Here is a 16,350-nt window from a genome sequence, read left to right on the forward strand (position 1 = left end):
CTCCGAGAAACAGCCTGGATAAAAAAAACATGCGTACAATATCAATATGTCGTCCCCGACTTCGTTCGGGGCGACATAATAACTCCTGAATTTTTCTCATCAATAACTCCTGAATTTTCCCCTTCAATTCGAGCATTTCTGCATTGCAGAGAGCTGATGTTGTTATGAGAAGATAAATCATGTGTAAACTTTCTCAGTTTAGCGGAATCATGAACATTTTCGGCGATATGAATGTTTTGTATACAGTGGTGATCAAGGCTTCGCGAACCTTCAGGAGCGGATCAAAGGATTTATGAATAAATTAAAACTATGGAAATGATGTACCAATTTTTTAATTTATACTTGCACTATCTAATGAAATGAATAATATACAAGTGATAGATATACAAGAAAACGCGAAATGATAATAAATGCAGCTGACAATCGTTAATTTTTTTTATATAGATAAAATAAAATATTTATAAATTCAAGAGACAAAACAGAAGGAGAATGAATGATGGCAAAATATCACATGACGGGAATTGAGTTTTATGAATGAAGATTTTAAAAAATTACTTGTTAGTTGTATATGTTATATCTGTGTATTCTACTTGGCTGTGTGCTTCAAAAAGGGGGGGGGGGTCGTCTTGAACATAGTAAATAGCCATAACGTTTGAACGGTAAGTACTAGGGCTTTCATATTTCAAATATGTAATCCTTGTGAAAAGAACTTTTATTGGATACGACGAACTTTGACCCTTTGACCTAGACCTTGGAGAACACATGTGTACATCTGAATCTTTTTTTATGTTTCGTTTCTATGGCAACTGTGAGCGACTCATTACAATTATTTTGAAAGTAGAAATCACTTTGACACATTGCAAGGAATAAACGTTGAAAGTTTCAAAACGATTGCCTGAGTAGTTATTGAGAAAATCGATATTAAAGAATTTTAACTTTCACCTGGTTTCCATGGCAATAATTGATTATTTGAAAATTTTAAATGCGAGGCGCACAAATACAGATACTAATCATTAAAATAAGAAAAGTTTCATGACGAACATTTAAGGGACCAGAGAGAACACTCTCGGACAAAATTCGTCGCTTTTTACAGGTTTCCATGGCAACGGTAGACATATTGGAACTGAACGACCTCACTGCACAACTACAACCAGTGATCGTCCTTTGAGGAAAGTTTCAGGAAGATTGTCCCAGCCATCTCCGAGAAACAGCCTGGATAAAAAAAACATGCGTACAATATCAATATGTCGTCCCCGACTTCGTTCGGGGCGACATAATAACTCCTGAATTTTTCTCATCAATAACTCCTGAATTTTCCCCTTCAATTCGAGCATTTCTGCATTGCAGAGAGCTGATGTTGTTATGAGAAGATAAATCATGTGTAAACTTTCTCAGTTTAGCGGAATCATGAACATTTTCGGCGATATGAATGTTTTGTATACAGTGGTGATCAAGGCTTCGCGAACCTTCAGGAGCGGATCAAAGGATTTATGAATAAATTAAAACTATGGAAATGATGTACCAATTTTTTAATTTATACTTGCACTATCTAATGAAATGAATAATATACAAGTGATAGATATACAAGAAAACGCGAAATGATAATAAATGCAGCTGACAATCGTTAATTTTTTTTATATAGATAAAATAAAATATTTATAAATTCAAGAGACAAAACAGAAGGAGAATGAATGATGGCAAAATATCACATGACGGGAATTGAGTTTTATGAATGAAGATTTTAAAAAATTACTTGTTAGTTGTATATGTTATATCTGTGTATTCTACTTGGCTGTGTGCTTCAAAAAGGGGGGGGGGGTCGTCTTGAACATAGTAAATAGCCATAACGTTTGAACGGTAAGTACTAGGGCTTTCATATTTCAAATATGTAATCCTTGTGAAAAGAACTTTTATTGGATACGACGAACTTTGACCCTTTGACCTAGACCTTGGAGAACACATGTGTACATCTGAATCTTTTTTTATGTTTCGTTTCTATGGCAACTGTGAGCGACTCATTACAATTATTTTGAAAGTAGAAATCACTTTGACACATTGCAAGGAATAAACGTTGAAAGTTTCAAAACGATTGCCTGAGTAGTTATTGAGAAAATCGATATTAAAGAATTTTAACTTTCACCTGGTTTCCATGGCAATAATTGATTATTTGAAAATTTTAAATGCGAGGCGCACAAATACAGATACTAATCATTAAAATAAGAAAAGTTTCATGACGAACATTTAAGGGACCAGAGAGAACACTCTCGGACAAAATTCGTCGCTTTTTACAGGTTTCCATGGCAACGGTAGACATATTGGAACTGAACGACCTCACTGCACAACTACAACCAGTGATCGTCCTTTGAGGAAAGTTTCAGGAAGATTGTCCCAGCCATCTCCGAGAAACAGCCTGGATAAAAAAAACATGCGTACAATATCAATATGTCGTCCCCGACTTCGTTCGGGGCGACATAATAACTCCTGAATTTTTCTCATCAATAACTCCTGAATTTTCCCCTTCAATTCGAGCATTTCTGCATTGCAGAGAGCTGATGTTGTTATGAGAAGATAAATCATGTGTAAACTTTCTCAGTTTAGCGGAATCATGAACATTTTCGGCGATATGAATGTTTTGTATACAGTGGTGATCAAGGCTTCGCGAACCTTCAGGAGCGGATCAAAGGATTTATGAATAAATTAAAACTATGGAAATGATGTACCAATTTTTTAATTTATACTTGCACTATCTAATGAAATGAATAATATACAAGTGATAGATATACAAGAAAACGCGAAATGATAATAAATGCAGCTGACAATCGTTAATTTTTTTTATATAGATAAAATAAAATATTTATAAATTCAAGAGACAAAACAGAAGGAGAATGAATGATGGCAAAATATCACATGACGGGAATTGAGTTTTATGAATGAAGATTTTAAAAAATTACTTGTTAGTTGTATATGTTATATCTGTGTATTCTACTTGGCTGTGTGCTTCAAAACGGGGGGGGGTCGTCTTGAACATAGTAAATAGCCATAACGTTTGAACGGTAAGTACTAGGGCTTTCATATTTCAAATATGTAATCCTTGTGAAAAGAACTTTTATTGGATACGACGAACTTTGACCCTTTGACCTAGACCTTGGAGAACACATGTGTACATCTGAATCTTTTTTTATGTTTCGTTTCTATGGCAACTGTGAGCGACTCATTACAATTATTTTGAAAGTAGAAATCACTTTGACACATTGCAAGGAATAAACGTTGAAAGTTTCAAAACGATTGCCTGAGTAGTTATTGAGAAAATCGATATTAAAGAATTTTAACTTTCACCTGGTTTCCATGGCAATAATTGATTATTTGAAAATTTTAAATGCGAGGCGCACAAATACAGATACTAATCATTAAAATAAGAAAAGTTTCATGACGAACATTTAAGGGACCAGAGAGAACACTCTCGGACAAAATTCGTCGCTTTTTACAGGTTTCCATGGCAACGGTAGACATATTGGAACTGAACGACCTCACTGCACAACTACAACCAGTGATCGTCCTTTGAGGAAAGTTTCAGGAAGATTGTCCCAGCCATCTCCGAGAAACAGCCTGGATAAAAAAAACATGCGTACAATATCAATATGTCGTCCCCGACTTCGTTCGGGGCGACATAATAACTCCTGAATTTTTCTCATCAATAACTCCTGAATTTTCCCCTTCAATTCGAGCATTTCTGCATTGCAGAGAGCTGATGTTGTTATGAGAAGATAAATCATGTGTAAACTTTCTCAGTTTAGCGGAATCATGAACATTTTCGGCGATATGAATGTTTTGTATACAGTGGTGATCAAGGCTTCGCGAACCTTCAGGAGCGGATCAAAGGATTTATGAATAAATTAAAACTATGGAAATGATGTACCAATTTTTTAATTTATACTTGCACTATCTAATGAAATGAATAATATACAAGTGATAGATATACAAGAAAACGCGAAATGATAATAAATGCAGCTGACAATCGTTAATTTTTTTTATATAGATAAAATAAAATATTTATAAATTCAAGAGACAAAACAGAAGGAGACTGAACGATGGCAAAATATCACATGACGGGAATTGAGTTTTATGAATGAAGATTTTAAAAAATTACTTGTAAGTTGTATATGTTATATCTGTGTATTCTACTTGGCTGTGTGCTTCAAAAAGGGGGGGGGGGTGGGGTCGTCTTGAACATAGTAAATAGCCATAACGTTTGAACGGTAAGTACTAGGGCTTTCATATTTCAAATATGTAATCCTTGTGAAAAGAACTTTTATTGGATACGACGAACTTTGACCCTTTGACCTAGACCTTGGAGAACACATGTGTACATCTGAATCTTTTTTTATGTTTCGTTTCTATGGCAACTGTGAGCGACTCATTACAATTATTTTGAAAGTAGAAATCACTTTGACACATTGCAAGGAATAAACGTTGAAAGTTTCAAAACGATTGCCTGAGTAGTTATTGAGAAAATCGATATTAAAGAATTTTAACTTTCACCTGGTTTCCATGGCAATAATTGATTATTTGAAAATTTTAAATGCGAGGCGCACAAATACAGATACTAATCATTAAAATAAGAAAAGTTTCATGACGAACATTTAAGGGACCAGAGAGAACACTCTCGGACAAAATTCGTCGCTTTTTACAGGTTTCCATGGCAACGGTAGACATATTGGAACTGAACGACCTCACTGCACAACTACAACCAGTGATCGTCCTTTGAGGAAAGTTTCAGGAAGATTGTCCCAGCCATCTCCGAGAAACAGCCTGGATAAAAAAAACATGCGTACAATATCAATATGTCGTCCCCGACTTCGTTCGGGGCGACATAATAACTCCTGAATTTTTCTCATCAATAACTCCTGAATTTTCCCCTTCAATTCGAGCATTTCTGCATTGCAGAGAGCTGATGTTGTTATGAGAAGATAAATCATGTGTAAACTTTCTCAGTTTAGCGGAATCATGAACATTTTCGGCGATATGAATGTTTTGTATACAGTGGTGATCAAGGCTTCGCGAACCTTCAGGAGCGGATCAAAGGATTTATGAATAAATTAAAACTATGGAAATGATGTACCAATTTTTTAATTTATACTTGCACTATCTAATGAAATGAATAATATACAAGTGATAGATATACAAGAAAACGCGAAATGATAATAAATGCAGCTGACAATCGTTAATTTTTTTTATATAGATAAAATAAAATATTTATAAATTCAAGAGACAAAACAGAAGGAGAATGAATGATGGCAAAATATCACATGACGGGAATTGAGTTTTATGAATGAAGATTTTAAAAAATTACTTGTTAGTTGTATATGTTATATCTGTGTATTCTACTTGGCTGTGTGCTTCAAAAAGGGGGGGGGGGGTCGTCTTGAACATAGTAAATAGCCATAACGTTTGAACGGTAAGTACTAGGGCTTTCATATTTCAAATATGTAATCCTTGTGAAAAGAACTTTTATTGGATACGACGAACTTTGACCCTTTGACCTAGACCTTGGAGAACACATGTGTACATCTGAATCTTTTTTTATGTTTCGTTTCTATGGCAACTGTGAGCGACTCATTACAATTATTTTGAAAGTAGAAATCACTTTGACACATTGCAAGGAATAAACGTTGAAAGTTTCAAAACGATTGCCTGAGTAGTTATTGAGAAAATCGATATTAAAGAATTTTAACTTTCACCTGGTTTCCATGGCAATAATTGATTATTTGAAAATTTTAAATGCGAGGCGCACAAATACAGATACTAATCATTAAAATAAGAAAAGTTTCATGACGAACATTTAAGGGACCAGAGAGAACACTCTCGGACAAAATTCGTCGCTTTTTACAGGTTTCCATGGCAACGGTAGACATATTGGAACTGAACGACCTCACTGCACAACTACAACCAGTGATCGTCCTTTGAGGAAAGTTTCAGGAAGATTGTCCCAGCCATCTCCGAGAAACAGCCTGGATAAAAAAAACATGCGTACAATATCAATATGTCGTCCCCGACTTCGTTCGGGGCGACATAATAACTCCTGAATTTTTCTCATCAATAACTCCTGAATTTTCCCCTTCAATTCGAGCATTTCTGCATTGCAGAGAGCTGATGTTGTTATGAGAAGATAAATCATGTGTAAACTTTCTCAGTTTAGCGGAATCATGAACATTTTCGGCGATATGAATGTTTTGTATACAGTGGTGATCAAGGCTTCGCGAACCTTCAGGAGCGGATCAAAGGATTTATGAATAAATTAAAACTATGGAAATGATGTACCAATTTTTTAATTTATACTTGCACTATCTAATGAAATGAATAATATACAAGTGATAGATATACAAGAAAACGCGAAATGATAATAAATGCAGCTGACAATCGTTAATTTTTTTTATATAGATAAAATAAAATATTTATAAATTCAAGAGACAAAACAGAAGGAGAATGAATGATGGCAAAATATCACATGACGGGAATTGAGTTTTATGAATGAAGATTTTAAAAAATTACTTGTTAGTTGTATATGTTATATCTGTGTATTCTACTTGGCTGTGTGCTTCAAAAAGGGGGGGGGTCGTCTTGAACATAGTAAATAGCCATAACGTTTGAACGGTAAGTACTAGGGCTTTCATATTTCAAATATGTAATCCTTGTGAAAAGAACTTTTATTGGATACGACGAACTTTGACCCTTTGACCTAGACCTTGGAGAACACATGTGTACATCTGAATCTTTTTTTATGTTTCGTTTCTATGGCAACTGTGAGCGACTCATTACAATTATTTTGAAAGTAGAAATCACTTTGACACATTGCAAGGAATAAACGTTGAAAGTTTCAAAACGATTGCCTGAGTAGTTATTGAGAAAATCGATATTAAAGAATTTTAACTTTCACCTGGTTTCCATGGCAATAATTGATTATTTGAAAATTTTAAATGCGAGGCGCACAAATACAGATACTAATCATTAAAATAAGAAAAGTTTCATGACGAACATTTAAGGGACCAGAGAGAACACTCTCGGACAAAATTCGTCGCTTTTTACAGGTTTCCATGGCAACGGTAGACATATTGGAACTGAACGACCTCACTGCACAACTACAACCAGTGATCGTCCTTTGAGGAAAGTTTCAGGAAGATTGTCCCAGCCATCTCCGAGAAACAGCCTGGATAAAAAAAACATGCGTACAATATCAATATGTCGTCCCCGACTTCGTTCGGGGCGACATAATAATAGTGAAAAAGAAACAATAGAATAATAGAAGGGTCTTCCGTTGTAGACGGAAGACCCTAATAATAAAAGTGAAAAAAAAAAACAATAGAATAATAGAAGGGTCTTCCGTTGGAGACGGAAGACCCTAATAATAATAATAATAATAAGAAACAGAGTAAAAACAATATGTTCCCCAACTTCGTTTGGGGAACATAATTACGTTGCTTTGTGATATAACATCGATTTAATCATTATGTCAAGAAATATTATTTGCTATAAAAGTTTATAATTTTGCATAACATGTGTTAACAAGTATGGATATAAGAAAAGAAAAGTCAGTTAGGTATTATCATCTTGAAAGCCTCCTTTATCTGTTTACTATCAGTCACTGTGGGATACCAGGGGTTGAACCAGGACCCCGGGTACCACTGACCGTTAAGGCAGGCGTAGTTACACTCATTAAACCACCAGCCCCCTCTACGGTTACTGGAAGCAGCACAGTTATCATAAATATACCTGTCATTATCCCTGTCTTGAGTGGAGAATGACATTCCCGACAGATCATGGCCGCTATTCATGCTGTCTCCTGAAATACAACAGTATAGTAATATAGATAGACACAACAGTCATCTCCAGTCAATCTGTCATTTTCTTCTCAGGATAGAATGAACTTTACCGGTACGGCCGCCATTTTGATTCTAGATCCGCGCATGAGAGTGCGCGGCGTAAAAACTTAGCAACGTATCAACTATGATGGACAACGCCATTTTGTTGTGTAAGAAACTCTCGAAGCGAGAAAAAAGATATCTAAATGGGTTTTCGCATTTTTAAGCGGGGTTGTGGGGGCGGCAGCCCCCAATACGTAAAAAATGAATAAAACAAACTTACCTTAGTCGTTAGATAAATCTGCGCTAAGACTCGGAGCCATACGTAAGTGTCACTATACATGCATGTAGGACCAATTGTGTATATTTTTGCCGAGTTGTAAATACGTTTTTATGGGTGATGAAGGAGATAAACGTCAATTTTTAATTATAGCTACTATCCTAGTGCATTTTTGTTTTAGTAGAGATTTCCTCTATAACTGCATTCCATGTGGTCTCAATGATTGTAAAGTATCCAGTGTTTTGCAAATTGAAATCTCTAGATTTTTTAGTTTGTAAACCCAGGAGTATGTTAGATTAACTGCAGCTCTGTTTCCAGAAATATAAGATGTGTCTCTTTATACGTTTCATTTTTCTTATACTGCTGATTGCTGTTTCTCGAAACAAGACTGTCCTCACTGCATGTTTACAAGTTTTGCCTCTCCACTTATTCACCATTTCCATAAACTAAGGATCACATTTATCGCTAACATTTCCAAAAATTCTAGAATGCTGCAGTCAGTCAATGAAAAATATCCATTCATAGAAAACACAATACAAATCATCGTAAATAAGGTGCATGCTGAATCACTGTTTACAATCATATAGAGTGGAAGTCAAACTTTCTATTTTACGTCACCAACCCTGAACAATCACAGCACTGAAATAAGTTACGAGCTTAAAAACGTCACGACTTTGGAATGTGGCCTACAAAATGAAAGCCAAGGGTTTGTTTTGAAAGTGCTTTTAGTTTTAATTAATAACTTCGTTAATTAAACGAAGTTTATTAACATGAAAAATGACGAGGAATTCAAAAATAGGTTATTTTTGCATTTTATAGCCTTTTTAGCGAAATCGTCACGCTGACGCGTGACTCTCTTATAGAGATAGAGCACGTGCTATTTCCATGTTATTTGGACGTACCGGTAAAGTGCAGCTGTCCCTCTTCTCATGCTGTCTCCTGAAATACAACCGTATAGTAATATAGATAGACTCAACAGTCATCTCCAGTCAATCTGTCACTATCTTCTCATGCTTTCTCCTGAAATACAATAGTATAACAACATAAATAGACACAACAGTCATCTCCAGTCAATCTGTCATTATCCCTGTCTGGGATAGAGAATGACATCCCAGAGAGATCGGAGCTAGAACCCCCAGTATCTAACACACTGTCTCCTGTACAATTATCAAAGAAAAATATTAGACGGACACGTATTTCAAATAAAATCATTTTTATTTACTTAAAATTTAAAGTTAAATAAAAAAAAATCTATAGTATCTAAAATAAAAAAATTAATTGTTTTGAATTGTATTGTAATTAAATGCTTACAATAACAATAAACATATACACTTTTACATTTAATATTTTACTTGGTTTTTCTGTTGTAATTTTATTTCTATTTTCACTGTATACGAATTAATGATGAATCTCAATAGAAATAAAAGATTCATTGATTGATTGTTTATTGTTTAGCGTCCCTCTAGAGAATTTTTCAGTCATATGGTGACGCCATCACTTTCCGGTTGAGAGCTAAATATTTTGTAATATATTACATGTATTATATTGTAATAAAGGGCAATTAAACAGTGTGTTATGTTTTTCGTGCCAGCACTTACTGCTGTCTGCTCTTCCTACAGTGTGATTGGAACCCGCGACGTAAATGTCGATTTCTTACCTCTAACCACCGCGCCATGCGGGTGACGTCAATTAATTGAATTATTTTTTTCATTCATGTGAAGCCTTTTTCTGAACATTGAAACTGGTAAGCCTATATGCGTACATATAAATAAGGGATATTCAACCTATAATTCCAAGAACCGATAAATTGATATAATATGAAAAAAAAAACAGTTTGTTATTTTTTGGGGGGGTGGATGGGTGGGGGGTTGTTTTTGAAGTACAGTATAAGTATGAATTAGAAGGTGTGAATTTAACTTTTTGGAGAAGGCGGATAATTCTGTAAATATATTTCAACTCTTCCTACCGGAAGCGGTGAATCCCCAAGTTTAATAAATCTGCCATTGCCCAATCTTTGTCATCTTCTTTCCTCTTCAGGTGATATTTTATCATTTACAGTTGATTACGTCTTTAATCTAAGGAACGAGGTTGATGTTTATTGACTCGATATGAGAATAATAAATGTATGAATTAGTGTTAAAGGCTGCAAAGTGAGCAGGTAAACAGTAACTTACATTTGGGTGCTAACATTTTGTCATGTTCTATAGACGCATATGTATTTTTACATGTATATATTGTCTTAGAACGAAAATTTCCTTAGTTATAATGCTATAGAGAATATAGTTTAATTGATTGTATTAAGTGATTTAGAGATAAGAGTATGTTGATATGTATTTGATTACTGAGAGATTTTGACCTAATTTGTGCATTCCAGCATGCCTCAAGTGTAATGGCTGCACCTATTGTGTACACGTGAGTTCGGGTAAAGTTAGGTCATTTTACTATGCAATTTAATTGCTGTCGAGCAAGATTAAACCTATTTTTTAGAAAAAATAACTACAGCATTGATGATCTATATTTATGTCCATTTATTATAACTTCATCGTAGGGAAAACCATATCTAAGTCATCAATCTTGATTGCATTGTGTCACGGTAAGTCAATAAAACCATATCTAAGTCATCAATCTTGATTGTATTGTGTCAAAATCAGTCAATAAAACCATATCTAAGTCATCAATCTTGATTGCATTGTGTCACAATAAGTCAAAAAAACCATATCTAAGTCATCAATCTTGATTGCATTGTATCACAATAAGTCAATAAAACCATATCTAAGTCATCAATCTTGATTACATTGTGTCACAATGAGTCAATAAAACCATATCTAATTCATCAATCTCGATTGCATTGTGTCACAATAAGTCAATAAAACCATATCTAAGTCATCAATCTTGATTGCATTGTGTCGCAATAAGTCAATAAAACCATATCTAAGTTATCAATCTTGATTGCATTGTGTCGCAATAAGTCAATAAAAGCATACATGTATCTGAGTCATCAATCTTGATTGCATTGTGTCTCCATAAGTCAATAAAACTATATCTAAGTCATCAATCTAGATTGTATTGTGTCATAATAAGTCAATAAAACCATACCTAAGACATCAATCTTGATTACATTGTGTCACAATAAGTCAATAAAAACATATTTAAGTCATCAATCTTGATTACCTTGTGTCACAATAAGTCAATAAAACCATATCTAAGTCATCAATCTTGATTGCATTGTGTCGCAATAAGTCAATATGTCTTATCCGGTTGAAGTATTACCTGAAGAACTGAAGAGAGAAGATGATACACATGTGGCAATGGTAGAGTTTTAAAACTTCGTCAGACATATACTTTTTTGTAATCATGCCAACGTAATGGTAAGCAAGACGTACTCAGGCTATAAATAAAGCTTATAATACACCAGGCAATATTAACATTTATATCAGTAACATAAGAACACAAAATGTAATACACCAGGCAATATTAACATTTATATCAGTAACATAAGAACACAAAACGGCTTTATTTCCTTAATACACGAGCGTGTTTTACTTAGCAATTGACTAGAACTAATAGACTTTCTATATGACATGACTAGAATTCAGTACAATAGAGCCATTTCATTGAAGGCGGGTAACAGTTTGTAAATATTTACGCTCTTTTAAAAAAAATCCTTGGAGAGGGGCATTTAATATTTATAAGATGATTTATAATTAAGCATATTTTTGAAAAATATAAAAAAAAAATGCAAATATTTTTATTTTTATACCTTCAGCATTGTAACTGTATCTTCTTTTTCTTTCTCAATCCTCTTATTAATATTGTCTACAATACATTTATAATTTAAAAGCCTTGCAACATGTATCTACTTCTAGCTACAGAAACCGTAGCGTTATGTTTTATATTTTAGTTATTGATGAAAACGCAACCGATCTCGTAAAGTAAGTATTGAGGAGTTAACGACGTTTTTTGTCAACTTTGGGGATATATTTTTCTTCATTTCAGCATTCAACTATCAATTACCTTTCATTCCCAAATGTAAGATATATTCCTTTATCAACCTGTATATTGTATCCGTCTCCAATCCCTTTATAGGCTTCTCCTGTGACCCCCCCCCCCCGAAAAAAAGTTTATCAATTAAAAAAAAAAACGATTTGATAAGGTTTAATGGACGATTTAAAAGGATCAGGGGGGATAAAATATACAGGTTTTTAAAGAGTATTTCTCATATTAGGAAAGGACAGGTGGTTTATTAAAAATGCAGGAAAGTAGAAAGAATTATCCCTTTCCGTGCGCAAAATTTAGCGCCGTAAAATTAACAACATTTACATCACGGGATATGTAGCATTTTTGTCTGAAAGACTCAAATATATGTCAATGTGATTTAAGGTTTCTGAAGGTGGATTATAAAACTTAAAACTGCTCAAGAAGAGCGGGGAATTTGATTTTCACTTATGACGTTACACTGAGGCCTTCAACGTTAATGTCATGAAAATAAATCATATAATACTTTGTTTTCAGTTAATTGGTTTGGCATTACATGCAGCATTTTCCACACACTGTTTATACAAAATACAGTACAAGTAGCGAATAATATTTCTCTTTGAAAATAAAATCTACGTAATTATCATCTCTACATCATTTATAAATTGCAACAGAATGAAATTCTAATTATCAACACACATGTACGGAGATGACAGACTGATGGATACTATTTCTACCCAGTTATGTGACCTTTCACGGGGATCAGTTGAAATTCAAGGAATGTATTAAAAAAAAAAAACATTGTGTTTGTTGTTAACATACTTTATATCATTAGACTATTAATTATAAAACGACAATTGATAAAATAAAAACAAAACTTTTATTATGTAACAATATTTAATGCGATTTTCTTGTTTTTAGTAATTGATGTTACATGTACAACACTATCTTAAACGCAATACATGTTAGGACTTTTCAATAAATTCATTACACATAATAACATTAAATCTATATGTTTGATACATTGTATATATTAAAGAAACCACCATTATGTCTAAAAATAAAGTTTTCATCATTTATGATAAAAGTATATAACTTTTCATATCATGCGTGAACAAGTATGGATATAAAGATATAAAAAGTCAGTTATGTTTCAGCATCATAAAAGTCTCCTTTGTCTGTTTATTATCAGAGACTGTAGGATACCATGGTCTGTACCAGGATCCCGGGGACCACTGACCGTTAAGGAAGGCTTGGTGACACCAGTTAAACCACCAGCCTCCTCTAATGGCACTGTAAGCAGCACAGTTTCTAGGAAACCCGTCGTTATCTCTGTCTGGGGTACTGAAGGACATCCCAGACAGATCGTGGCTTCTCATGCTGTCACCTAAAATACAATATTATAAAAAGATACAACAGTCATCTCCAGTCAATCTGTCATTATCTCTGTCTGGGGTAGAGAAGTGTCTAACATAGAGTCACCTATAAAATTATCAAAGAAAAATATAACATGAACACCTATTTCAGATTAGATCATTATTATTTACTAAACATTAAAAGCTTAAAGCATCTATAGTATTCAACAATAAAAACTTTTTTTTGAATTACTTTAAATTTCATTGCTTTCAATTACCATAGATGAACTCTGTTTTCATTTAATATTTAACGTTGTTTTTCTGTTATCATTTGATTTCTTTTTTGACTTTATACGAACATGTTGATGAGTCTCAACAAAAATAAAAGATTGATTGATTGAATGTATGTAGTTTAGGGTCCCTCTCGAGAATTTTCACTCATATGGTGACGCCATCACTTGCCGGTTGAGAACTAGAAAATTTGTTTTTTAATACATGTTATACACGGCAATTGAGCAGTTCTCTAAGTTTTTCGTGACAGCATCTACTACGACACTTGACTTTGATTTATACGATCTAATCCAAAGTACCAGTCTGCACGTCCTACAGTTGGATTGGAACTCGCGACGTAAAGATTCCTTACTTCACGTCTCTAACCACCGCGCCCCGCGGGTGACATCAACAAATTTAATTATTATTTCATTCATGTGAAGCCTTTTTTAAACATTGAAATTGGTAAGTCTATATACGTACATAAAAAGAAGGGATATTCAAAACAATAATTTCATGAAACAGTTAATTGATATACATGTACATTAGAAAATAACGGTTTGATTTTTTTTTTTTTGGGTGGGGGTGCACCTCTTTAAGTTAACAGTACAGGAAACAATAGCTTTTCTTCCATTTTATCAACACATTAATCATTAAAATTCTTCAAATGTGTGCGACTACACTTACATACAATTTGTGTAATTAACTTCTTTCTTTATTGTTGTATTGATTTGTTAAGCCTACTATTTATATCTTCCACACAAAAGCGGGATAATTACAACAAGTTCTCGTTATCGACTGTAATTAATTACATTTCCAATGCAAGTTTTTAATTTAATAATCGTTTAACACCTTAATTGATTTATCTGTATGAGTTATGTATCTGACAACATTACGCACAAGTATGCACGTAGTGTTTATGACGTGAAAATGTTCAATCTGTTAGCAATTTATTACTGATTGGCTCATATCGTATGGACTCTTTATTTTCAATATACAAGGACAATTTTACTTTCAAAATATTGATATCCACACATCCCCCTTTATTAATTACGTAACTCCAGGATTGATTCTCACAGAAAGAATTGGTATTTGTCCATCTGTCACAAGAAATTAAACTCTTTCTCCCTCTCTGTCCTTATCGGTCGCCATTCGTACTTTCTTTTTTTCCGTTTACCTACCAAGGGTCCCGGTAGCTGACCCGCCAAGAAAAAGTCGGTAGTTGTTGGTTTCGTCAGCAACAGAGAACTGGTTGTATAATTCATAGAGCTTTGTCCCATTAGTCAGTGTGGTAGATACGTAGAGGGAGGAGTTCCTTCCCTTGGTAAGTTGATGCATAACGTCATTTCCTTTAATATGTAATCGTTGTGCAATATATATAAAGAATCAATAAAGCAAAACATATCTATTTTATGTTGTCCTATACATCAACATATGCATATGGATGTGAAGGTATGCAGAAATTCCATTTAGGCAATGAACCTTCAACTTTTGAAATCAAAGTAGAGAAATCGTTACATATTGCATTTTTCCTAAATTCTTATGAACTCCATTTTAACTGAAAAGAAATAAAATCTAATTAAAACAGTAAATAATACAGGTAGAAGAATTATCATCCCTAAAAACAACCTAAGATAATGTGCAGTTATGGAATGTGTACAATGTAAATAGCAAATTCATGGTTTCCTGAGGGAGGGAAATATTTCTGTGTCTGGAACCCGAATCCTTTGGGGAGCCATAAATTTGCTATGTCCTCTATAGTCATTCCATAACTGTATACAATTTACCTATCCAGTAGGAGTCATTAGGGAAACCAAATCCATTCTTGTAGTCTGTCGAAATTTACTGATCCACTAACCCGTTTCTGGATAGCCTAAGGATTTATTAAGTATAGGAGTTTTTTTTAAGTTTATTGTTACTTTCACAAGGAGTAATTTGGGGTTAATTAATAAAATAAATAATAAATATAAAGATATTATTATATATTATATAAAAATATAAATATAAAAAATAAAGTAAATATACGAATTTTTTAAAGTTATGATTTTAAAACAAATTCATACTAAAGTTTTCTTCATTTCTATTAACCCCAACAACTATTCAGAATAGAAAACAAATCTTTGTTATCAAATTTATGATATTATATATATTTTTATTCTACGTTGAAACTAAAAAATATCTATTTCGGAATTTTATTATCTTCCCGTAAAATAGGCCAGAAAAAAATCATTCAATGTTCATTCAGCGACAAGATATGATATCAGTTTAAAAATCAAAGATTAATATATTATTAGAGAAATCATAGGTAAAATTGTTGGTGGAGCTAAAGAGAGGGGGGGGGAGAAAGAAACAGATGGAGTAATGAAGGTAGAGTGAGATTGCAAGAAGATGGATAGAGAGAAATTGAGGAGGGATAGAAGGATAGAGAGATCTTACTGTCCACCCTCCACCTTCTGTCATCATGTCACAGAAGACGCTGACCCTGCTGTTATTACCAAATGGATGTATCTCATACACACCAGATTCTGTATTACCATGGATATAGAGGTCCTTACAATCTTTATATTTGTGTAACTCTGAAAGAGAAAAAAAAACATGATACAATAATAATTGT

At 33.6% G+C, this 16,350-nt stretch overlaps 1 protein-coding gene across 2 annotated transcripts; it reads right to left on the reverse strand.

Annotated features, from left to right (window-relative positions):
- Positions 1–12,358: 12,358 nt before the first annotated feature.
- On the reverse strand, positions 12,359–16,327 carry LOC134235034 (ficolin-1-like). Of its 2 annotated transcripts, XR_009985316.1 has the most exons (4): positions 16,173–16,327; positions 15,524–15,609; positions 14,918–15,085; positions 12,359–13,498 (listed from the first exon to the last, which is right to left on the reverse strand). XR_009985316.1 is itself a non-coding variant. In XM_062717115.1 (3 exons), exons 2-3 carry the CDS (start codon positions 15,072–15,074, stop codon positions 13,254–13,256), a joined length of 402 nt encoding a protein of 133 aa, XP_062573099.1. In that variant the 5' UTR covers positions 15,075–15,085; positions 15,524–16,323; the 3' UTR covers positions 12,362–13,253. The 2 variants fall into 2 exon arrangements, 1 of the variants encoding a protein (XP_062573099.1); XM_062717115.1 differs by having other exon boundaries at positions 12,362–13,498; positions 15,524–16,323.
- Between the last annotated feature and the right edge of the window lie 23 nt (positions 16,328–16,350).

This window comes from Saccostrea cucullata, unplaced genomic scaffold (assembly GCF_032062105.1).
Source record: "Saccostrea cucullata isolate Sc308-1 unplaced genomic scaffold, CSIRO_AGI_Scuc_v1 ctg3884, whole genome shotgun sequence".
In the NCBI taxonomy this organism is placed as follows: Eukaryota; Metazoa; Mollusca; class Bivalvia; order Ostreida; family Ostreidae; genus Saccostrea; species Saccostrea cuccullata.